At 39.0% G+C, this 23,240-nt stretch overlaps 1 protein-coding gene across 7 annotated transcripts in view; it reads left to right on the plus strand.

The window, feature by feature from the left end:
• SPIRE1 (spire type actin nucleation factor 1) overlaps positions 1–23,240 on the plus strand; it is a 127,899-nt gene that overhangs the window by 59,783 nt on the left and 44,876 nt on the right. For all 7 annotated transcript variants that reach the window (XM_072924482.1, XM_072924484.1, XM_072924483.1 and 4 more), the window contains exon 4: positions 17,998–18,123. In XM_072924482.1, the coding sequence (XP_072780583.1) occupies positions 17,998–18,123 (126 nt within the window). The remainder of the gene's footprint in view (positions 1–17,997; positions 18,124–23,240) is intronic.

Raw genomic sequence — 23,240 nt, forward strand, 5'->3', positions numbered from 1 at the left:
GATCTACCATCTATGGCATGTGTAAGATTATAGGGGAAAAGTATGTCCTGTCTCAATGCAATTATAGGCAGGATAAGAAGATCTACATTTAGATCTAAGTATTTTGGAAACTCCCTTCTGAGTCTGAAGACTATTATCATATAGATGTTGTGACCCCATGTAAGTATAATATGAGAGAAACCAGAAAATGCAGTTATAAACAAGTCAGAGTATTTGTTTATGACAGACAGTTAAAGAGTTCATGTTACTGGAATTCAAAAGCCCATGATTTTGTCTAGTCCAAGCTTAGTAAGGTGCAGCTTTCTGTGAGTAATTCAGTTTAAGGCTGGGCTGGCTTAAGCATTTTTATATGAGTCTGCAGAACAGTATTTATGCTTTATTATCAAACAAGCAATTTGCAATGTATGCTGTAACTCTGTGTTAAGATGGTGAAGATTTGCAAACTTACTGAGACGGTAAAGAAAGGCCCAGAAGTTGCCAATTCATTTTATATTAAAAAGGAATGCAGCAACATTGGCCATTTGTGAAAATGCTCAAAAAAAGACAACAATTGATCCTTTCCTTTCTCATTAATCCTATACTCACATATTTATGTGCTAGTGTTTATCTTGATGGATCTCATTTTAGAAAAACATTATTTTTGTCTCATGTGCATGGAGAGACATTGAAATTACAGTGGGTTGGAAGTCCTCAGGTCTCTTGACTTTTTTTCTCACAGTACTTGCTGGCTTGAACAAAAATTTTAATTTTTCATATTCCACTTGAGGATATTCAGTCACATAGACCTGCTGTCTGAGACCCCTTTTGTAATATTGGGAAACCTGCTATCACATCTATTTGGGTCTCTGAAAGTGCAGCCATCTAGGTTTTGTACCTCTTAAGTTCTAATGAAGGCAGGTTCTCCTTTGGCTGTTCCTTTTTTGCAGTTTAACTCTTTGGGGACTGTCAGCTAGAAAGAAACTTCAAAGTCTGCCAAAGTGACTTTGTAAACACTGCCCCATGTCATACTGCAATGACAGGCCACCATCAGGTGGATGCCCCTGGGCAGTGTGGGCTTCTGAAGGTGGAGTTTGATGGTGCTGCTCTGAGCAGGTAGACAGCTTGTGTCAGCACAAGTCCTGGCCACCCTTTCTCTCTGCTGCATTTACAGAAGTGGGAGCTCTGAGTTCAGCAGTGAAGTCACAAGGACCAGGGCTCATCTCCTATGTGAGTATGTGTTCAAGCATTCCCTTTGGGACTCCGACAAAACAATCACTGAGATTGGACTAGCAAAGGGATATATGGATCTTGGCTGAATAGGACCCATCCACAGGCCTTTTCTTATTCTTTCACTGTGTTTTGAGAGAACCTGGAGTTGTCTTAGAAATGCAGTAAACCTGCTGCTTTTTTCCTGTCCAAGCAAGCCTTGTGCATCATGGTTATTCATTCAAAACACAGTGTGTTTCTCATGTCTGCGCTGTCACCTTTGCTGGGACCTTCATCACCTATGTGTTGTCACAGCATCCTAAAAGTTTATTTGTTTGCCTTTGTTCTTTAATCAGTTCTTTCATCTATTTTGTGCCACAAACAATTGTACAGGTGCAGAGTAAACAGCATTCCTGGCTTGAGTCATGGCCAGAGCCAGTGTTGGAAGCTCCTGTACTGTGCAGGCCCACAGAGCTGAGCTGAGGACTGACTGCAAAATTAAGCAGGAGTGTCTCTCTGCATGTTTGAGTGTTTGTAACATATGAGCAGTATCTCCATGTTGCGGATATTAAAATAAAAGTATTTAACAATAATAATAGGGCTTTGATATGAAGGGCTTATACCTGATGTACTTGCAAGGACGTTGTCCCTTAAGACCTTGGTCTTTCCATTTAAAAAGAACTTTTTGTCTTCCGTGCTTTAATTATTCTTGTAAACATTCCTTCCATCAATATGGGCTTAGATAGATGGGAGTGTCTTACTCCAAGCTGGGAGACAAAACCAAATGACCTTTGCTGCAATGGTTTATGGCTCACAGTAGCACATCTACACTGGTTTAAAACCCCTGTACCCATAATTCACACAATTATACTGGTATAACCTGTCTAAGGTACATAATAGTCTGAGGAATCCAAGGAGTTGTCCAACGAAAACAGGAAACACAGATGGGGTGTTCAGATTATTTTTATGTATGGGAAGGTTAGAATACATCTGAAATTTGTGTGTGGCCATTATGCATCTAAAAGAGGCACAGTAGGGCATGGATTTTTTCCTCTGCGACTTTTACGCTGTAATTTTAATAAACGGGTAAAAATAAATACATGGGTAAAAATAAAGGTCCATGTTTTAGTGCAGATGGAAGGATTCTTTGGTGGCGAGAATGGTGGCCCATAGTGCATAAAAGGCAGAATTTGTCATGACAGAACTCCAGTTATCCAATAAAAAATACAAGTTCAAAAATGTGCAAAAGATTCTATAAGAAATAATACATCCAAAGTATCAAAGAATCTGTGTGAGCCTGCACTGCCTAAACTATACCCTGGAGACTAAAGTAGATCAATGAGTGTTTACTTTCACAAGGTATGTTCTGTTTGATCAGATTAATTTGAAATTCTAAGTAATGACTGGAAATCAGGGTAATGGTCAATTAACACAGTAAAGCTGTAGAGTCCCCTAACAAGAAGGAAAAGAGCAGGGCCACTATTACAAAAAAGACCTATAGCTTCTCTGCCCTACAGATTAACTGCAGCACTCAGCAAAGCAGTGCTGCCTGACCTGACCAAAGCTGGAGGGATCTGCCTGAGTCTCCCTCTCCAGCTCTTAACCTCCTTCTTCTCCAGGTGTTAAAACTGATAAGTACACAGAAGGCCATGATGTGTTTTTCAGATTTGCTGTCAGCCTGGTAAAGGCAGTAGATCTGCTCAGAAAAATTAGCCAGGACAGCAGCTTGTCTTATGTTAGGATTTGGCAAAGGTTCACCTTGTCAGAATCCTTTCTACCCATGTAGGCTTGGCAGACTGGGATGTTTGTGGTGTTGCTGGTAGCTTTTTATCTCTGCAAACTCCTTTAGCTACTTTAAAAGTGGAGGCCATTCTTACACAGGCTCACATGACATCTTCTGTCATGCCTGTAAGGTGCAAGTGTTTGATTTGCATTCCATGTAATGCCAGCATCCAGCAGGGGATAACCCATGAGGAATTTCCCAGGACACCCTGTATTACATCCATTATGTGTGGGATACATGTTTCAGTAGACAGGTAAACGAATGGTGACAGCAAAACTGATGGGCAGTTTTCTCGTGTAGTATTATGTGCTGCAGATTTCCAGTCACCGCACACACGGACCATGTTCAAAACAGCAGATGAACTTATTTCTGCAGTTTTTAAGTTGTGCATCTGCAGCTCATTTAAAATAGGCATTGTGGATGTTCTTGTAGCTCTAGTGCTCTACAGGCATGAGAGAAGCAGGATTTGTGGGATGGGGGAGAACTTCTTAATTAGTCCGACTTATTTAGCTGGGGTAAAATGTGTTACGCCTTCCAGGGTGAAAGAAAAGGTCCAAAGGCAGAGTCTAATAGTGCTTGTCCTCTATAAATTGTGGAGTCCCTAACTTCTCTGAGGTGTTAGAGCCTCACAATCCATCAGCCTATTCAGGAGAGAGGTTAAGACGAAAAGTGGCTGTGGAAGTTTTGCCTTTTTTAGATCTTGCCAGGAAAGAAATCACTAAATATGAGTATGCTAAGAAGATTGTCTTTCTGATAGCAATTATGTAAAAAACTATGTGCATTTCAGTTGTCAATATTGCTAGTCCAGAGTCACTTATAATGGTGTAATTGCATTGCCAAAGAAGATAGAAGTAGCATAGATGCTACAAAATTACTTAACTCCTTACAGATGCATATTGTCCTGTAACAGCAACATGGGAAAAGTAAAGAAACTGAGGGAGGGCCCTTTAATTAAGCCACTGTGATCTTCTTGCTTTTGAATTATTCAAGAGGGAGCCTTGGGCTTGAGGCAAAATTTCTTTTGGCGTATTTATTTCAGTGCCAGTAACAGTATAAAAAGAAATTAAACATTTGGAGGAAAGGTCATAGAATTGATTTAAAAGTACGATTAATTGTCAAAAATAATAATCACTCTCTTTTATCTATGTGTTTTTTTTTCTAGTATGTTCTTGACTACTGTGCTCCTATTATTCTATTATCTGCTCCCTTTTGCTTGGTGTACTGTTGCAAGCTGTATTTTAGAAAAATATTTAAATGAGATAAAGCCATTTGATACAAAGAAATAAACAGTGTCTGCTAGTCTGTGTTGACCCCTGAAAATCCACATCTAAAAGGCAAGATATCGTATTTATCCCAAAGATTGGTCTGAAGACAGGGCATATTTTGCATTGCTTAGTAAAAGGTTTTTTACAGTAGGTTTTTGTTTAAAACATTTACTTCCATCATCCTTAAATAGCATGGTAACTGAAGCACTCCTAAGAGGTAGCTTTCAAAAGATTCTTGTCTGCAGGATGCATGGCCCTGAGTGTGTTTTTAAGTGACAGATTTGTAAATATTTTTAATGAAATAACACAGTGGGAAAAGCAGGATTCTTCTGGGTGATGGCTTCAGGGAACTTCTAATGTTTGCCTCACTGCAAACTTTGGACCATGCATTCCAAAGCTTCTTCATACGTGGGTCAGGTATGTGGAATTGTGGGGAATGATTTGAACATTTTAACCTAGCAGCCTTTCAGATAACTCACACTAATCTGTGCAACTGAATCAAGTGGTCCCAAGAGATAAATTCCTTGGATCTACTAAGCTTGGCAGAGCTTTTACTGAAGGGGAAGGTGTAGGGCAGCCTGCATGCTATAGAAAGGCTTGGGAATTAGTGGATTTTATGTGAGGAGGCAAAGCAAACTGGCAGCACTTAGTAGCAAGCATCAGTAGCTGTTGTTTGAAGACCCATACTAGACCCTCTCAGGAGGAATATTTAGCTGAGGGATTGACAAGGACAGAGAGCTCAGGGATTGTGCTAAGGGCAGGCAGCTGCATGCAGTGGCAAAGCTTCACACGCTGCTCTGGGTTGGCTTTGTGTAAAGGCTGTAAAGAAGGCACTAGGAAGATCCTTTTCGGAAGCTTGGGTGAATGGAAAACAGGCATTTTATTGCCCCTGCACTGAAGAGAGAATAAAACCCTTTGTTTTGTTGTTATTTATCTATTTATCTCAGAGAAAGAGACTAGAAACTTGCTTTTAAGCACTAGAAAAAACAGGCATTTGTTTTGTAGTTATTGCACTCATGTTGGCAGGGAAGAACACGATACTTTGGGTGATTTAAGCCAAAAGAGAGTTGTATGGTTGGGGTTTTTGGAGCAAGTTCACTAGGTTTGGGGTTTTATAGCCTTCTCTTAGAACAAAGCATGCTTGGAGTTGGGACAAGAAAGTCCTAATGAGGAATTGTATTATTTTTTCTTTTTAGGATGCCAAGATTTCTTGATGTGAGCATTAAGACCAACACTTGCTTTATGTCAGCAAATTCTCATGAAGCCAAATCTCTTTATAAACTGGTCCCTTCTAATCAATTCACATCTACCAGTCCGTTACATCACACTGTATGGAACAAGCCATACACAGACTGTATTTTATACAGTCACATATACTTACATAGGTTGGTGTAAAATATCACTGTCCTTAATCCAGATTTTGAAAAAGAAAGATTATAAGGTGATGTTTAAAAACAGGACAGTGTTAAGTGAAGAAAGTGAGCTATAGGGTTTGTTTTTTAAAAAATCTTGTGTGGTAGCATGTGATATTAAAAAAACAAGTGAAAAAAACTGAAGTTCAGACCAGTATTAGCAAGATTTATTAAGCCTTTCATGTCTGGACAGAAGCAGCATGTCACACTTAGAACTATTTTTAATGGCCCAGAAGTAAAAAAAATAAGGAATATGTTTTCTAGGCAATACACATTTGGTAATAAAAATACTCAGTGAGTTAATTTTGTCCTTGTGTTTGCCCTTGTGTTTACTTTCTTATAAACCCATATAGAAAGTGAAGGGATTCTTGTATCTTAGCTTGATGAAGAAAGCTGGGGACAGTTCGCATAAATCCCTTCAAAGTAATTTTAAAGCTGCTTTGAACGTGACAAGTGTTTAAGTGAATTATGTTGATAGACAGGTTTCATTAAATGAAGTGATGTCATTTGGTGTCTCAAACAGTTGTCCTGATTTTTCATCTGGGGCAGTGTAACTGGAGGTCAACATGTGGTCAGCTTTACTTTGAAAGTAAGCACTGTGCTCCTTTTAAAAGGGTGATGTCAGTCCTTTTCACATTTGAGTGTGCCGGTGAGCAAAGGAGGGTGCTTATTGCAATTTCTTGCCCTGGTAATGGTGCCTACTGTGTTTGGAGCCAAGGCACTTTGCTGAGGACTTTCCAGTGAAATCTGGTTGCCAGAGACACTTGGCCTTATGGTGTCACCTTCAGCAGAAGTGCTGAAATCTGTCCGTAGGTCAAAAAAAAAACCAAAAAAAGCCCTTACCTTGGAACGCTATGAGTTGGGCATGCTCTCCTACTTGGAGAGGGAGAGAGGGAACAAGCCTGCTCCTTCCAGGTGCTCTCCTGGTGGCCAGGGGATGGATGGCACCCACCTGCCCTCAGCCTGGCTCTATGGTCAAGCGAGCAGGTAGAACAGGATGGGCCTTTCTGTTGTGTTCAGGACACTTGCTGCTGTGAAGGTGAAACTCAGGAGGTTTGTAATAGCTTGGCAGGTATTGCTTGTGCCTGGGTGCAGGGCAGAGAGCAGCTGAAGGGAGATAACTAGCAAGATAAGTAGATACCCCCCCACAAGCCTCTATTGTCTTGCATGCCTACCACAATAAAAGGATTATTAATTTTCTTCACCACTCCGGCAGATAAAGATAACCTCTCTTTGAAGGTAATTTGGCAGCTATCTAGGCCTTTTAATGAAGATGCTGCAAGCAGAGTGGTTTCTTGGCAGCTTTCTTGCTGGTGTCATGCAGAGTTTGAAGGAAGTGATCCCCCCTTGCCTTCCCTGCCTCCCCAAGATTCCTCTTGAAGCCGTCTTTCTTGTGGGATGCTGATGTGTACTGCAGGATACTGGCAAAAAGTCCTTTAGAAACAGTTTTGGGCTTTTTGACAAGAGAGTGATGTTTTAAGTTATCTTTGCTGACAGAACAATCTGTGGGCTTTAGCACTCATCAGTTTTACATCAGACTTTTGGTAGATGTGATGGTACGTCTGAAATTTGGTTTGGATGCCTCCAGTTGAGGCACTTTGCCAATGTCTTAGTTATGTCCCTTTATCCATTGCTATAAAGCTCAGTATGAAGTAGATGTTAAACTACCTTTCATCTTTCTGAAGGTAGCAATATTTGAAATAGATGTATATACTTGCATCAATATTTGAAATAGATGTATATACTTGCATTTCTAGGTACTGTACTTTCCTCTAAAATCCTGGGTTTTAGAAATATATCTGCTTTGACTTTCAGTCTTCAAAAGTGGTTTTATTATGAAAAATGTTAGTATAGAAAAGAGTTGTCCAAGAGTAACAATTGGTCTTTGAGTACATGCAGGAGAGTGCTCTACCATGATCACCCCTTTGATAACCTTACTCTCTGTGGATGGAGGTCACTAGAGTATTAATTACCTTCCAGAGATATAATTCCCTTTATATTTCTGTTTTAGAAGGCATTGATAGACTTATCATGTAAAAGCATCAATTTCAATGGACATGTAGTAGATGCCTCTGCAAGTGCCAGGGGTTTTAAAGGTAGCTTTGAAGTTGAAGAACTGAGCTGGGAGTTCCTGCCTGACTTGTAGAGATATATCTTTCATGATGTGTAACTGAGAACAGGTAAATAATTACCTGTGGTGCAGGTCCTTAGAGTACTTGGCACAAAATTGTTTAATTATTTCAAGGGCTGTGTTTGAAAACAAAGCAGTCATGCAGCACTTGACTGGAGAACTAGAAAAATGGTTTGCCTACCTCCATTTTCCCTTTTTCCCTTCGGATAATAAGATTTTGATGAAGAGGTGGCTGGTAGCTCGGTTGTGGTGTGTGGGGTTTTTTTATTGTTGGGTTTTCTTGCTGGTTATTTTTTGTTCCCTGAACTATTCTCTGGTGAGGGCCACATCCCTTTTAGTGAGGAACATACTTGTTTCTACAAGGTTCCTTCTCAGTTAAGAATGGTAAGACTTATCTGATATGGTTGAAATAACCTAAAGTGCAAAATTATTTTATGGTAATTAAAAGCAAGGTAATAAAGGTTGGAAAGATTCTTCAACTACTTTAAACTATGTATATGTTTTCCAACGCATCTTTTTCTGAGTATGCAAGTAAATTCATTTCCAAAAGAATGTTCAGCATTTGAAAGTACAGGGAAGTTTATTTGAAAATAGAACAAACTGTGTTTGCTTTTGTAGTCAGAGATTGGCCCAGGTGCATGGGTTGGCCTACTTCTACAAATAGCATATTTTGAAATAAACAAGATAACTGTTAGAAAGAACAGCCAAACCCTAAGGAAGAGGAAGAAATTTTCTTGTGTTCAGTTTATTAGCAAGAGACAATCTCTCTTGCTCTCTATCTTTGGGTTCCCATCTTGTGTTGGGGTCTGTGTTATTCATCTCTTTTGGAAGCAGAGACTCATTGCTTTCTCCTCCAAGAAGTCATGATGTGAGGAAACTAATGTATTTTAAAATTGCAGCAAGAGATCAGCCTTTAAATATACTAGAATCTTCACAATCTCAATTAGAAATAATAAAGGTCATATTTTATATATATTCCTATGAGTTCAAGACCTAAGATTTCAAGAAAACTTTAAATTACTGCAAGATGCTCAGTAATTCACTACAGCTGTCCATCCTGAATGTTCATATGGAGAGCAAGACCTTTTGAGCAGATAGAAGTGCAAATGGACCAACAGAGCAGGGAAAAATATGCTGTAGCATCATATGTGATTTGGTCAGCGATGGCTTTGATCCAGATTTTTTTTGTTTTCCATATCAAAAAAGATTCCTGACCAGCCCACTGGGCTTTGCACTGACCTCAGCTGCACAGACAAAATTAAAATTTTTAATTCCTAATACCATAAGGGAGAATGAATATGTGTGGGCAGGACTGCAAGGCTGTGACAGAGCCCCAGCAGCACAGCTACAGTCCCCACAGTGCAGACTCAGCACAGTTTGGGGTACATGAACTGGCCTTGAATAGGTGACAGAGTGGTGCTTTTACTTCTGTTGCTGCCAATGTCAAGAAGCATGTGGAGGCAAAGTGAAGCAGCAGAGTTGTCTTTTCCTCAAGCCTTGAGCATTCAGGGCAGTATAAACACCATCTGCAGTCCCTACAGGTGGTTAATCCCACCTGTGTTCTGGGAGTGTTACCTGGGAGCCATTAGCTCCAGGTAATTCAATTTCTAGTAATTACCATCCTGGAGACAATTTCCAGGAATGAACTGTGTGTAAGGAAAAGGACAAAAAAGGGCACCATCACTACAAACAGAGGGAACTGAGGAGAAAATAATGCTTTTAAACACATTTAAAGTTCTGATTTATTGGATATCTATTCTGTTTGAATAAGCAAGCATATATATTTGAATCAAAATTACTTAATCAATTTAATCAATAAATTGTGGGTTAAATAATTTTGTTCATATCAGTCTTAGAGTGGCATATTTAACATTTATGTAACTGATATGCTTGATAGGACAATTGCAATGTAGATTCAGTGGCTATAAATTTTAAGAGAAAAGTATTAAGCATACTTGCCTGGAAGAAGAGGAAGAATTTTTCTGTAGGCCTTTTTCATGCAATCAGGATTCCAAGACCTGGTTTCCCTGACAAAGGTAGTTCAAATAAGGAGTAGGCATACATGAAGGAGTAGAATAGCTTTCCATACACTGAGGTCTAATGAAAGCAAAATGAGACTGGTTAGAAGTGACTTGATTTTTTTCATTGGGAGTGAAGTTTAAAGGCTTGTTATGCTTAGTAATGCTGTCTATTTGTTTATGTGGCTGGAAAGCTGTTTTTTGGATAAGAATAAAAAAGTCATGCTTCAGGACAAAACATGAAAGCAAATTATTATTGTTGTTATGCCTACTGAGAGAAGTTTCAGCACTTCACATAAAAACAAACAAGCTTCCCACACACACATACACTTTAAAGCTTTGTATGTGAACTGTAAATTGCTGCCAAGGAAAGTGTATGTTTTTATTTTAGTTGATATATTTTAATTGGATTTTAAGTGGCTTATGAATAAACTGCCTTACATTAATATATTGTCTCTCAATTACAATGTACACAAACATCTGAACTGTGTAGTGATGAGATTGATGGGCATTATTCAAGAAGTGGGAGATACGGCCTCTCTTCTGCAGTATTCTCTCCTTTCTTTTCTACACGTGTCACTGTGATGAGGTTTCTGATTTAACAGTCATTCCCCAAGATTTTTTTGTACCTTTTGATAAAATTGTTTTCTCATTTAAACTTTTTTAAAAACTGTTTTAAAAACTTCCCTCTTTTTTACTGTTTTTCCTGAGATGCTCTGGTTTTGGTTTTTTTTTTCAAGCAGCAGCCTGGGTGTAAACACTGCTTTATCTGCTTGTGTTGGGTCTTGGGGAGAGGGGAAGAAAGAAGGGCTTTCCTCCTGCCCTCATTCTCTGCTGCACATGTGGAGCATTCTGGTACAAAACCAGCTCTCCTTTCTTCTCCTGAGCAGAAGCAGTAATTCAGTAGTGGTAGAAGGCACCCTCCAGCCCTCATGAGGGCCTGAGCAACATGGCAAACATACAAAATGGCATTACAAGGGTGCAGCTCTTTGCTAGCAGTTGTTCAGGTCTAAGTTATTTAATAATTCGAAGGGTGGTTCCACAGCTTAATGGGCTGTTAGCTAAATAACTACAGGTAGCCCTGTGAATATGCACAGCCACTCCCCTTCTCCTTTAATTATCCAGTTTTATCATGTTTTCCCATCTACGCCTCTACTCTGCTTTTGAAGCTGGTTTTCTTACCCAGATGCCTCCGTCTCATCCTTCACTCTGCTGCTCCAGCATGAAATGCAGATGTGTGAGTGGTACAGATGAGAGTTGCAATAAGCTGTTGTCTACCTGTGAAGCAGACAGTTTTAGAAAGCAGTTGTTGCTGGCAGGCTACCTAGTGGTTTTGCTAAGTGTTGCAGATACTGACATTTCATGTAAAAAAATGGGAAAAATAGAAATGGTAGGTTTTCTCCCTTGCCCATGAATAATCCCATTGATGTTCCACTGAATAGTCAAAGAACGAGAGCTAGCAAATTCAGATTACTGCATATTTATATTATTAATTCCTCCATTATTCTGCTAAGAAACAACAGAGCACAGTTTCCCTGAAACTAAGAGAGAATGCAGAATTGGTTTTCACTTAATTGGCTCTTTTGAGACAAGTCTCTTTGAGAAGCAGGATGTTGTTAGTGCACTGTGTAAAGACAGTGTAACAATACATCTAACACATAGTCCAGAAACAGCTGTATGCAGGGGGCTGTATTTCAGGGGTAAAAATATCCTAGTAGCTTTCAAGTAGAAATGAGAATTTATACAAATGTAACTTTGTCAAGAAGTCTGCACTAGCACATAAAATTAATCAGTCATTGAAAACTTAATATCAAAATGTCCAGAGGAAACAATCATTGTCTCAAAAGAAAATAGGTTGACTTTCATTTAAAGTCTGTTTTGATGGTCTTCCTTCATTCTTAGAAAGCTAATAAAGAGTGAGAATAGGGTTCACTGAGCATGAAAAATACAGGATTTGGCTTAAAAATTGAGATGTAGTCAGTAATGTATAGTGGAGTTTGCTTTTCTCTTCCTGACACCAGTGTAAGTTTTAAGTACTTTCAAAAATGTTTGTAATTATGTTAAATATTTGCAAGAATAATTTACCTAATGATAGTATCATATAAATGTAACAGATTACAAATTATCTTCACCTTTAATTGTCTGTTGTTGGGTAAAGTTCAAGTTGATGTGTGAGACAGTTCAGTGAAGTGTTAGTCTTGTAGTTGCTGTCTGTTGAAATTTTATCAAGATTCTCATCACTGCTTCAATTCAGTCTAATAGGATGGAAAAGTAGTTAAGACTCATCAAATAGCTGTGTGGTGTTAAGATCTTAGGAAAGAAAATGAGTCATGGTGGTCAGCACCTCAGTGCAATTGATACCTGAAGGAAACAGTGTCAGGACAGATATTCTGCTCAGGAAAAAATAGTGAAAAGGAGTCCTTAACTATGAACCACCTTCATCCTCCACATTTTGAAGCTGTGTGTTTTGCTTTGTGTTTCTAAAACAACAGCAGCATCCAAAACCTCACAACAGCATTTCCCAGCTCAGTCTACCCTCATGACGGGCATCTTTCAATTTTACTTGCAGGCTGACTTAAGTTTTGACTCAGGAGGGCATTTGTAAACATTTGTTAGTCCATTCCTGTTTCAGCATATATATAAATAATTTGCTCAAAGCCTTTAATCCTTACACTTTGCAAAGCAGAGGGTAGTTAGTGGTGATGATGACAATTATCTGATACAGACAAGTGGACATTTCTTTAAGGATCAGGATCCTATGCAAAGCAGTATTTTCAATCCTTGCATCATCCAATTCCCATTTGCAATTTTGGCTTTAATTTCAGCATCTACCTTGTTGTGTCCTTTACACAGTCCTGAAAGAGAGAACCAATCAAGGCCACCGTTTCTTGAAATTATACCTGTTATTGCTAAATGTAATAGCTCTGCTGCTGCATTTACAGGGTCATACTAGAAAGGAATCAGGAAAGAAAATCAGGAAAGAAAAAATGGTATTTATTAAATTACTTAATGGGGAGGATCACTTAAAACATTAAATTTAGAAATTGTGTAAGTAGGGAACTGTATAGTACTTCCTTTGTCCACCCCAAAGCAATGATCAAAACAAGAAATACCAGCACAAGGGAAGGCCCTACCAGAGTGCTGGAGACCACTTAAATGCTGAGGTAGATGTGCTTGGTACTAGCAATTTCCTTCAGTTTCCAGAAAACCTGCCTTTTCCTAGAGGTGTGCAAAACTGACTAGGAGCTCACATGTCAAGCAATTGGACATTCCATGGTACTTGCAAAGGATTATTTAAAATATCAATTAAAAAGCTACCACATTTTTGCAGGTGAAGAGTAACTTTCTGTGAATACTTTCTGTATTTTCTGTTAATTTATATTGTGGATTAATAGCTAACTCAGCTCCCATCCCTTTTATCTTACTGCAGTCTTTCCTCAGTAGTATTCCTCTAGAATCCTTATCAGAGGGACCAGGCAGCCCTTGGCCCACTGCAGATACAGGCAGCAGAGCCAGGGGCACATGGCTGCCTGGAGTGTTTGAGAGAGCAGCTCTGAAGTGCTGGGAGGCAGGTGAAATGGCTCCAGGTGTTGTGAAAGCCACCTCAAAACTTGTATTGTGCCTAAGTTGTGGGGACTGTGCACAGGGGTGGTCCTAGCAGGCAGAAACATCTTACAAACTCATGACAAAACACTTATTCCTGTTAACAACCCATCCCTCAACATTATTCTGGATAATGAAGCAAAGCAAAATGCTTGGTTGAATTTTACAAATATGCAGGTACTGTCTTGGTAAGATTTCTCTGGTAAGGTATGTGGCTTCTTGAAGTTCATATTCATATTAAGAAGGATATATATGAAAACAAAAGCCTAATCATAAACTCTATAGTTTATTTTCATGGAGACAAAATCTTTCAGAAAATAGCCTTGACTGGAAAAGGCATCTCAAGCTGAGTTTTATTTTGTGAACCTGTTGCAGTACCATACTGCAAAGGATGAGGCAAATACCTAGTACGCTTGCATGTTCAGTGATCTGTTGGTTAAAGTAATTTCTTCTTGTTGCCTAAGAAAAAGTACATCTTTTAAGTCTTTGTTAATACTCCAGGGCTTTCAAAACACTTAACAAGCCTGGCATTTGCAAGCTGGTAATATGTTTTGCATAATATCAATGGCCTGTCTTTGTGGCCCATGGGAAAACAAATCTTTCTCTTCTTTGTGGTGCATTCCCCAAGATAATTACAAGTGGAAACACTCTTTGTCTTCTGAAATCTTAATTCCAGCAGCCCAGGTATTTTGATGAAGCTTCCAGTATATATCTAGCCAAAATGGTTTTGCAAAACTTAGCTGCATTTTAGTGGGAGAGTCAGTTGTATTTCTTGTAACTTTATGGAGGCCTTGTTGGAATATATTCAAACAAATGCAAGAAATGCTGTTTGATCTCTTCAGATGGTTAAATTGTGATTCCTGTTAGCACTGCTTTGGCTTGGTGCACTCTGTTTCCTAGTCAACTGAGGATGAAGTTGGAGGAGCTGGCAAGACTATGATATTTACATAATGCCTTTTTTTCCTGTGAACCCTGAATGTGGATGGAAACAGCCTCTAATCTTCTTAGTGATCTAAGCAAAGATTCAATGCTTTGGGTCAAGCTGGGGTTTCGGATAGGCTCAGTTAGAAAAAAAGTATTCAGAAATCCCAGCTCTTCATAATGATTGCAATTGGAAATATTTACAGACTGAGCTAGTCAATGTTTCAGTAGTTGATAATATTTTTTTTATTTCACCTGTTTGCAAATACCACAGAATTTGTTTTGAGCCATACTTTTTGAGACTTCTTGGAAGCAGAACAAACAGGCCTTGTATTAAGCTCTGGGCACTGTTCAAGTTCATTCCCCTTAGGGTAGTTTTAAGTTGTATCATGAGGGATGAAAAGGCAAGTGTCAGAATAAGCATACAACCTCAAAATGACTGGAAAAGACTGCATATATGATCTTAATCCTTCTTACACTACTACCACTATGACATAGTAAGAGGAGGAGTTTATTAGGTACCTTTCCTTTAATATCTCAGTTATTAAAGCATACTGACTGGGATTTTTGTTGTGTGTTACAGTAACATAGCGTTTCAAACACTACTACCATAAACCTAAACATTTAAAATTTTTTTGAGTAGATAAGTATCCTGAACTAAGGCTAGAAGTGACATTTCATGCTTGATTTGCCTTGCCTGCTTAGATTTTGTAGTATTTTTTCATGCAGAAGTTACAGCTTGTCAGGCGTTCTGAACCAATGTGCAAGTACAATATATTACAATGAAAAGGGGAAAAAAAACCCCAGCCTGTCCTATTTACATGTTCCTTTTTCTTCAGGCTTACCTTCCCTAGTCCAAAAATCTCATGTTGAGTCGTTTGACTTAATATTACCACAAGGAGTTTTATTATGTAATGCATCTTCACATAATATAAGATCACTCAGAAACTGATTTCTCAGAACATGAAAGTTAGTAGAAGCTGCTGGCCCTCTTTTAATACCTGCAGCCTAACGTTTGCAAAGCAAATGTTCAGGTTTTATGTGATTGCTTTTGTAACTTCCATTCAGCAGCAGGCTTTTTTTTTTTTTTTGCTTTACTTTGTATTCACTAATAGAATCAATATTACAACTATTCCCTGCTAGAACTTGTCACCACTGCATTTCATTAACTTTCTCAATATTTGATGCAACATGTTTCTAATTAACATGCCTCTGAATGAAGAAAAAAAGGATTCTTAAAAACCTGTCTGCAGTCTGTATAATAATAAAATTTTATGCTCAGCTATGAAGACTTCTAACATTTTATTACCTTTTTCAAAATTGCTGTTGCTATTATTTTTATTTTTGTAAGTAGTGTATTTTAGAAACTCTTTTTTCTGTACTATAATTAATAACTAGAAAATGAAAACATAGTAAGGCAAGTAAGGACATGATTCAATATTTAGAAAAAAAGCACAACCATACTCAGAACTGGTCTAATGTTCTGGTATTTTCATTAAGGGAAATGTTTAAAGATTTATATCTTTTTGGTATGTGTTATCACTACTGCACACATTAGGTGTGCATCTGTTTTGGTTTTTCTCCCTTTATCTGCCAAGGAGATGATCCGATTTGTTAAAAAGGGAAAAAGGAAAAAAAGAAAATTAAAAAAAAAAAAAAAGGAGGAAAAAAAGCAGGGAGTTGGAGTGGGGACAAAAAGGGAGACATATGTCAACTATGTCCTTGTGATTATCCAGAAATAAATTTGAAGAGTGTAAGAAAATTTTGGCCATCCACTGTAAAAAAACATAAAATGTGAAGTGTAGGGATCAAGGGCAATTTCGTGAACATGGCTGCCTTGCATTTCCTATGTAGAAGATAAATATATAGAAAGGAATAGAAATACACACACACACACACACACACACACTTATATAAAAACTTTCTGTATGTATATTCTTTTTTTACAACTAAAAGGAGATAAATACATATGGGTACATAATCAGAAGAGGGTATTGCAGGAGTCCAAATGTGCTTTGTAAAGGTTTATCAAAGGAGTTGACCAAATCTGAGCACTGAGCTCTGTATTGTTATTCTAATGGGAAGAAATAAAAGATAGCAAGGGGCCTATGGCCTCAGAGAGCAACTTGTCAATGGGATTGAGGCAGTCTAAATCTGACTGTACCCAAACACAATTGCTCAGCCCTTCCTCCCTTTTCCCACCCTGGCAGCACGTTCTCCTTGCTCCTTTTTGCCTTAACTTCTGTGAGTGTGTCCCTGCCATGAAGAGTAATTGTCTCCTGCTCCACTTCCTTCACATTGTTAATTTTTGTCTGGGTGAGTAATCATCTCTGAGTTAGGGCATGAACTCCTGTGCCAGCATAAGGGTATCTGTGGATTCTTATAGCTGGAGGCCACAGGACCACACCTTTTAGTGGCAGCATGGATTTAAATCAAATGGAAAACAAAATGGAAAAACAGCCTGCACTTTACATGCACCATGCCCCTTGTAACCACAGCGTTCACTGTAATAACAGGAGAGATTTAGACAAGTATGCCACTAGGCCAATTAAGGGCTCTTCTGCTAAAGAGGCTTGTGTCTCAAGCTTTAGTTCTGGACATCTGAATGTATATATATAAAATAGTTACTATACAACCACATAAACAAGACCAACTTTATGGCCTTGATAAGGCTTTTTTTTTACATATACACCAGTATACAGGCATCCATACTCAAGTTTCAGGTTTGGATTTTTTAAATATAAAAGTGTTTAGGAAAGAAATTATAGATGTTATTTTATTCTGTCTGTTTTCAGCCGATATTTCCATGAACATGATATGTTCATGAAGCTGGACGTCACTCAGACTGTTCAGGTTCTCAGTTTGAAATGTAAATGAAATGGTTTCAGTGAATCTTCTCTTGTTGGAAATGGGAGCTGCATGTTTTGCTCTAAAAGCAATGCTGGACTGACTGTTCATCGGTAACTGTGAATAATTCTTAGTGATTTGAATAGGTTTTCAGAGTTTTGCAAGTTTAGGGTGTATGGAAACACCTGTAGGGTTCCCTTGCATTAGTTATGTTGTGTTTGGAAATGTTCATGAATGCCTGAGGTAAAGCAATAAATAAGCCTGTGCTTCCATAGCTCTTGCTGATTTTTAAAATCTTCGTGCTGCTTGAAATAAATCTGATCAGAGTTTCAGCTTGATGATTGCACTGTACTTTTTTGCTTCACCTTCCATCCTTTCCTAAACTGGTAGGGATACAGTTCTCTTCCACGTTCATAGGAGTACTTAACACTTATTGGTAAAGCTGGTTTAAATTAAGTATGTTTTCCCAAAATTTGCTACTGTAAGATAGCTTGTTTTCACAATTATGACAATCACGTTGAATTATATTGTCATCCTCCCTCCACGTTTTTTTCTTTTTTGTTATGAAAAGGCAATGTCTTGGTTTTCCAGAACACAGTCTACCAGTCCCCTTGCCATTCCTATAGTAGTCTTCTCATAGAACAGAGGAACAAAGGTTTAGAAAATACATCCCAATTCCTGACTAAACTGAAATGTCTCATGGATGCTTGATGTTTTATGTCTTATGCCCTTGATGTTCAGTTGCATTCACTTTCGTGTTATCTCATGCTCTGTAGCATTAATGAAAGCGATGGGGCATTGTTTTGATCCTGTTATTTACTTTTCTCCCTAGCTGTGTGCTGCCCACCTGCCAACCCGATCGGAGGCGCCCAACCACTACCAAGCAGTGTGTCGGGCTCTGTTTGCCGAAACAATGGAGCTCTACACTTTCCTGGCCAAAATTAAAAGTGCAAAAGAGGTAAGCAGTCTGAGAAAGCTTTCTGCTTTTGAGCTCATCACTATGTGAATTTGGCTTACAAAATCACTTCTGTACCCAGCCAATAGGGAATGTCAGATGCTTGAGGAGATATCTGTAGTTTTCAGGGACTACACTCCTTCAGCCGAGGGTTTTTTTTCATTTTGGCCTGTAACCATTTACATCCCTCATAATTTGTTGTTAATTAGTCTATTTGGGAGTAAAGCAGAGTGTTTTCTTGGAGGGTAACACGTTGCATACATGTACCCATTCCTGCATTCATATATGCAATATATTTGAGTCTAATCTCTTCTCTGGTGTTTTGGGGACGTTAGGAAGTGTCAGAGCTTTGCCTGTTCTTCCTCAGCTCCTTCCCATGAGGGGATTCTCTTTGCTGAGAATTATCTGAGATTCTTCTTGTTCGTATTTTGTCCCCAGTCAGCAGCTTCTGTTACCTTTTGCTGTATGGTTGGTTTGTTGTCTGTCGCATTGGTTTCACTGCAGAGCCAACTTTAAAAATAGAAAAATTTTCCCCTTCAGGTCACAATGCTTATGCTCACTGCTTGTTTGGCTGTTATTGTTGGCTGAAAGGCCATCCCGTGAACCATTGCAATTAACGGGTCTGGCTGAAGAATGATTTTAAGGTTGATACTGCAAATAGTTTCAGTGATCTGGCCTGCAGAGTGGCCCCATGAGAAATTGTATTAAAACAGTCTGGGTGCTGGTAACATTGGAAAACTGGTGGGTGAGGGGAAGAGCAGGAAGGGAAACTCATTTCTCAAAGCTGGTTTCCTCACCAAAGCAAACTTGTCAAGTAGCAACGCTTTCATAATATTTTTTTTTTTCTTAATAAATCCCTGAAGGATTTTCTTTTCTTTTGTAAATCAAGATCTACAGTACCTTTGAAAAGCAGGATAAGATTTTACAGGCTGACCTAAAAATTTTGCTACTGCAAAAGTCGGAGCTGTTCCACCCACGCACACACACTCCCACTGTTTTCCTTCTTCTGGTTCTAGGGAACAAATGCAGTAAATATCAAGCAAAACAAAAAGTAAAGGAGTTGCTCCTTATCAGGTTAATGAGCTGAATCATCTTATTAAAGGGTCAGATGAGCCTCAGATGAGTACAAAAGAGCTTTTAGCACGCTGATGGTGGAAAATGCAAACTAGTCAGAGACGTAAGGGGCTGCTGCTCTTTCCTTCCTGAGTGAGATGCATCATCCAGGAGGGTGAATCCTTCTGAGATTTTTTTCTGCTGCACAGGTCACGTTTTATCTCCCCTTCTCCAGTTCTATTCAAACTGAGAGCAATTTTTAAACTAAAGCAATGTCATACAAGGATAATTTTGGCAATGTCAGCATGGCGAAAGAGCCACTTGTTTTCTGAAGTGCCTGTGTTATGGGACATCTGCATCCAATGTCCCTGATACAGGAAGCAGCCAGCATACAAGATCTCCATGCTAAAGCTGTCTCCCAAACCTTGACATCATTAATTTCACATCTTGGCTTTTAACTACTGGATATGTTAACTGAGGGACCTGTGCTGGAAACACCTCAACAGCTATTGCAAAGTCCATGTTGGGGCTCAAAGATAACACCCTTCAGAGTTCTTCTTTCTTCTCAGAGAGGAATTAAGTTTCCAGTAGTTCTCAAACACTGTGGCCACAGTGAGCAGTAATAGGGCATCTTTGTTTGTCAAGGTCAAAATAAAATATTGTGGCCTATAACCATTTAAATCATGTCTTAACAATAATATTTAAAAGAATATTTTTAGAAGTGGAAACAACATCTGATCACACCATAGAGAATACTATGAGTTAATCCCAAATGAAAGAAGCCATTTGCCTCTCACAGACTATTAGGCATTGATTCAAAGCACATTTAGGTCAAAGGAAGTAATCCTTGTAGATGGAATTTTGGCCCTACTGAATCACTAAGACTTTTATTGCTGCACCTAACCAGGGCCAGGATTTTGACCTTTTGATTTCATTTTACTCTGGATCAGTCCCTGAGTAGGCATGTAAGAAATTACCGAGAAAATTATCTCGGAAGCAGCTTTTGGATTCTGAATACTTTGGGTTTATGATGTGATTCGTCCTTGGTCATAGCTTTTATCTAACTATAGATTTGGAAGATATTTAATTTTGAATATAATACAGTATACAAAATAAAAAATAGGTATGAAGAAAATATGAGGTGCAATGCTGTAAATCTTGTTGCACCATTTTAAAATGACCTTTATAGTTTATACTTGAGGCAAGCAGGGATCATATGATCCCATTAGGTTTGTGCCAGTAAAAGCTGTGCTATTGTTTACATGCTCTTCTGTCTTGCAAATACAGAGCAGAATCTTAAGTCATGAGGAGTACAGTTAAATACTCTTCTAATGAATTCCTTTTCTCTTTTCCTTTTGTTGTTGTCATATAAGTAATGGGTATAAAGGGATAAACACTGAATACTTCAGTAAGGAAATTTTGTTGTCATGGATTTGTGGTGATTGCGTTACCAGAGAATGGGGGAAAAGAAACAAGTTACATACATCAGTTCCAATTAAAAAAAAATTATACTGTGTAATATTGTGGGTTTGACACTAAAGATACCAGAAATTTTAAATTGTTAGTTTGTTTCAAAAAAGAACGACCTAATTTGGAGATCATCCTTTATATTCCCTCAGACCTAGATGCTGTTGTGGATGTGAGATCAAAATGAAATTTAAAACACCAAAAAAAGGGAAAGAATCCTCTGGAATTATTAAAGTAACTTTCCTGTGGATAAAAATTACTTTGAAATTACTTGGATTCATTCTAGGGTCACTGAGTGGCATCTGGGTATCTGTTTCCCAGGTATATGAGGTTCATATTCTTTGGTCAGTAAATGCTTAAATAGGCAGCTTCACTGTAGTGGAAGAGGGAGAGTTTTTATCTGTAAAAATTCACTTGCTTGGACTGAACTAAATCTGACCTATATTATGCTGCAGCTTAGAACAGGTTTAGATGGGAAATATACTGTGAAAGAGGGGAAAAATATTGCTGTGATGTTGTTTTCAGTTTGGCCCTATAAAAACTTAGCAGAACTTTGAAAGTCCAGGATTTCAAGAGGGATGGTTTGGTAGGTAGGAGGGGTAGGTTTATAGGTTGTAATATGTTTTAATACTAATATATATGTACTGAGGAGTCACATGTTCCCCAGTCATCATCTGTCATATAACAAATAGAGCATAGATCCACAAAGGGCTGGACTGGCATGAATCTGGGGGAGTGTATTAACCAGAGATGATGAAGCGATGAGTGAGCTGCTCATATCATCTCAATGGATGTCAAATAGAATGTTTAAGGCACTTTGTCGCATAATTGATGCCATATTATTATTTCCAGTCTGATACCCTGTGTATGAAAGGTCAGCAGCAAAGTTGACTGGCAGACGGGGAAATGGTACTTCCATTCTTGAAAAGTGTGAAATGTTTCATGTATTGGATACACAGGATGGGCAGAGTTGAGAAAGATGTGATAGCGCTGTTGCAATAGTTAAAAAAACTAAACAACTAAAAGTTTTCTTTTTGCAAGGTGAAGTTTTTTTAACAAGCTTACTGTACTGTTTTCTAGCTTGCTGGCAGCACCTGCATGCTGCTCAGGGTCTGTGAAAGCTGCCCTTGCTGCAGATTCACCCTGGTTACCATCTGCTGGTATCCAGTATTCTGATGGGCCAAGACCTCCTAGTACTTGTAACCTGCTGTTTAAGCTTTTACAGCTGATAACAAAGATAAAGTACAGCTTGTTTTTCATGTCAAGAAGTGAGCTTTCAAAATTGCAGTAAGAAAATCCCATAGAAAAAGATTCTCTGTCTCTCTTCCTCTCTTTTTTTTTTTTTCCCCATTGTTTTGGGGGGAAAATGGTCCACAAGGTGAAGGAAATGCACACATGTATGGCAGGTGGCATGGTAATTTGAATATCTGCTAAAAATTGACCCATGTAAAAGAAAAGATCCATCTTTTTCAGGATTGTCCAAGACTCATTGACATAACCTTTGGTGGCATCTGGCTGTAGACAGAACTGTATGCACAAATAAGTGATGTCCATGAGATAAAGCAAATGTTCCTGCTGTGAAGTATCTGAAAAGGTCACACACATTGCTCAGAAATAGCATCATGTGTGACTGAGAGAGACAGAAGAGACTATGCAAGCAAAGGAATGCAAAATTGGTGCTCTGGATCAGACAGGGGATTCAGCAGGGCTGTATCCACATTGTGAACCTGGCTTTTTTGAAAGGATATCTGCCCTAGTCCTCCTCTGACTCCCTGTTACTACCTGGTCTTGCCTTCCCCTGGAGTTAATGTTCCACATGCACTTCATGGCTGAGCAAACCAACAAAGTGCCCTTGCTGCAAAGACGGCCAGTGATGTCCCAGGCTGCATTAGGAGGAATGTTGCCAGCAGGTTGAGGGAGGTGATCCTCCCCCTCTGCTGAGCACTGGTGAGGCCACAGCTGGAGTGCTGGGTGCAGCTCTGGGCTCTCCAGTACAGGAGAGACATTGACACCATGGAGAGAGTCCAGAGAAGGGCCAGGAAGATGATGAAGAACTGAAACAGCTCTCCTGTGAGGAAAGGCAGAGAGACACAGAGCTGTTCAGTCTGGAAATGAGAAAGCTCATCAATGTCTCTCAATACCTGAGGGAAGAGTGTGAAGACAACCGCATCAGGCTCTTTTCAGTGGTGCTCAGTGACAGGACCAGAGGCAGTGGATACAAACTAAAACTCAGGAGGTTCCTCTAAACATCCAGAAATACTGGTTTTATTGTGAGGGTGACAAAGATTTTCTGGGGAGGCTGTGGATTCTCTGTCCTTGGAGATGTTCAGAAGTTGCTTGGACATGATGCTGGACAATTGGCTCTGGGTGGCCCTGCTTGAGCAGGGGGCTTGGACCAACTGACTTCCAGAGAACTCTTCTGCTCTCAAACACTTTGTGACTCTGTGGGTCGTACCAATAAAGGTGATACTGGCATGTGGGATGTAGACCTGTGGGTGATAAACTCCTCAGCTGGCACAGGAGGTGCTAAAAAACACCATGTGATGCTGGCCAGCAAAGGAGATGAGCGTCCAGTAGGCAGATCTGTTGCAGTAGGTTTG

The sequence above is a fragment of the Taeniopygia guttata genome, chromosome 2, assembly GCF_048771995.1.
Source record: "Taeniopygia guttata chromosome 2, bTaeGut7.mat, whole genome shotgun sequence".
NCBI lineage: Eukaryota > Metazoa > Chordata > Aves > Passeriformes > Estrildidae > Taeniopygia > Taeniopygia guttata.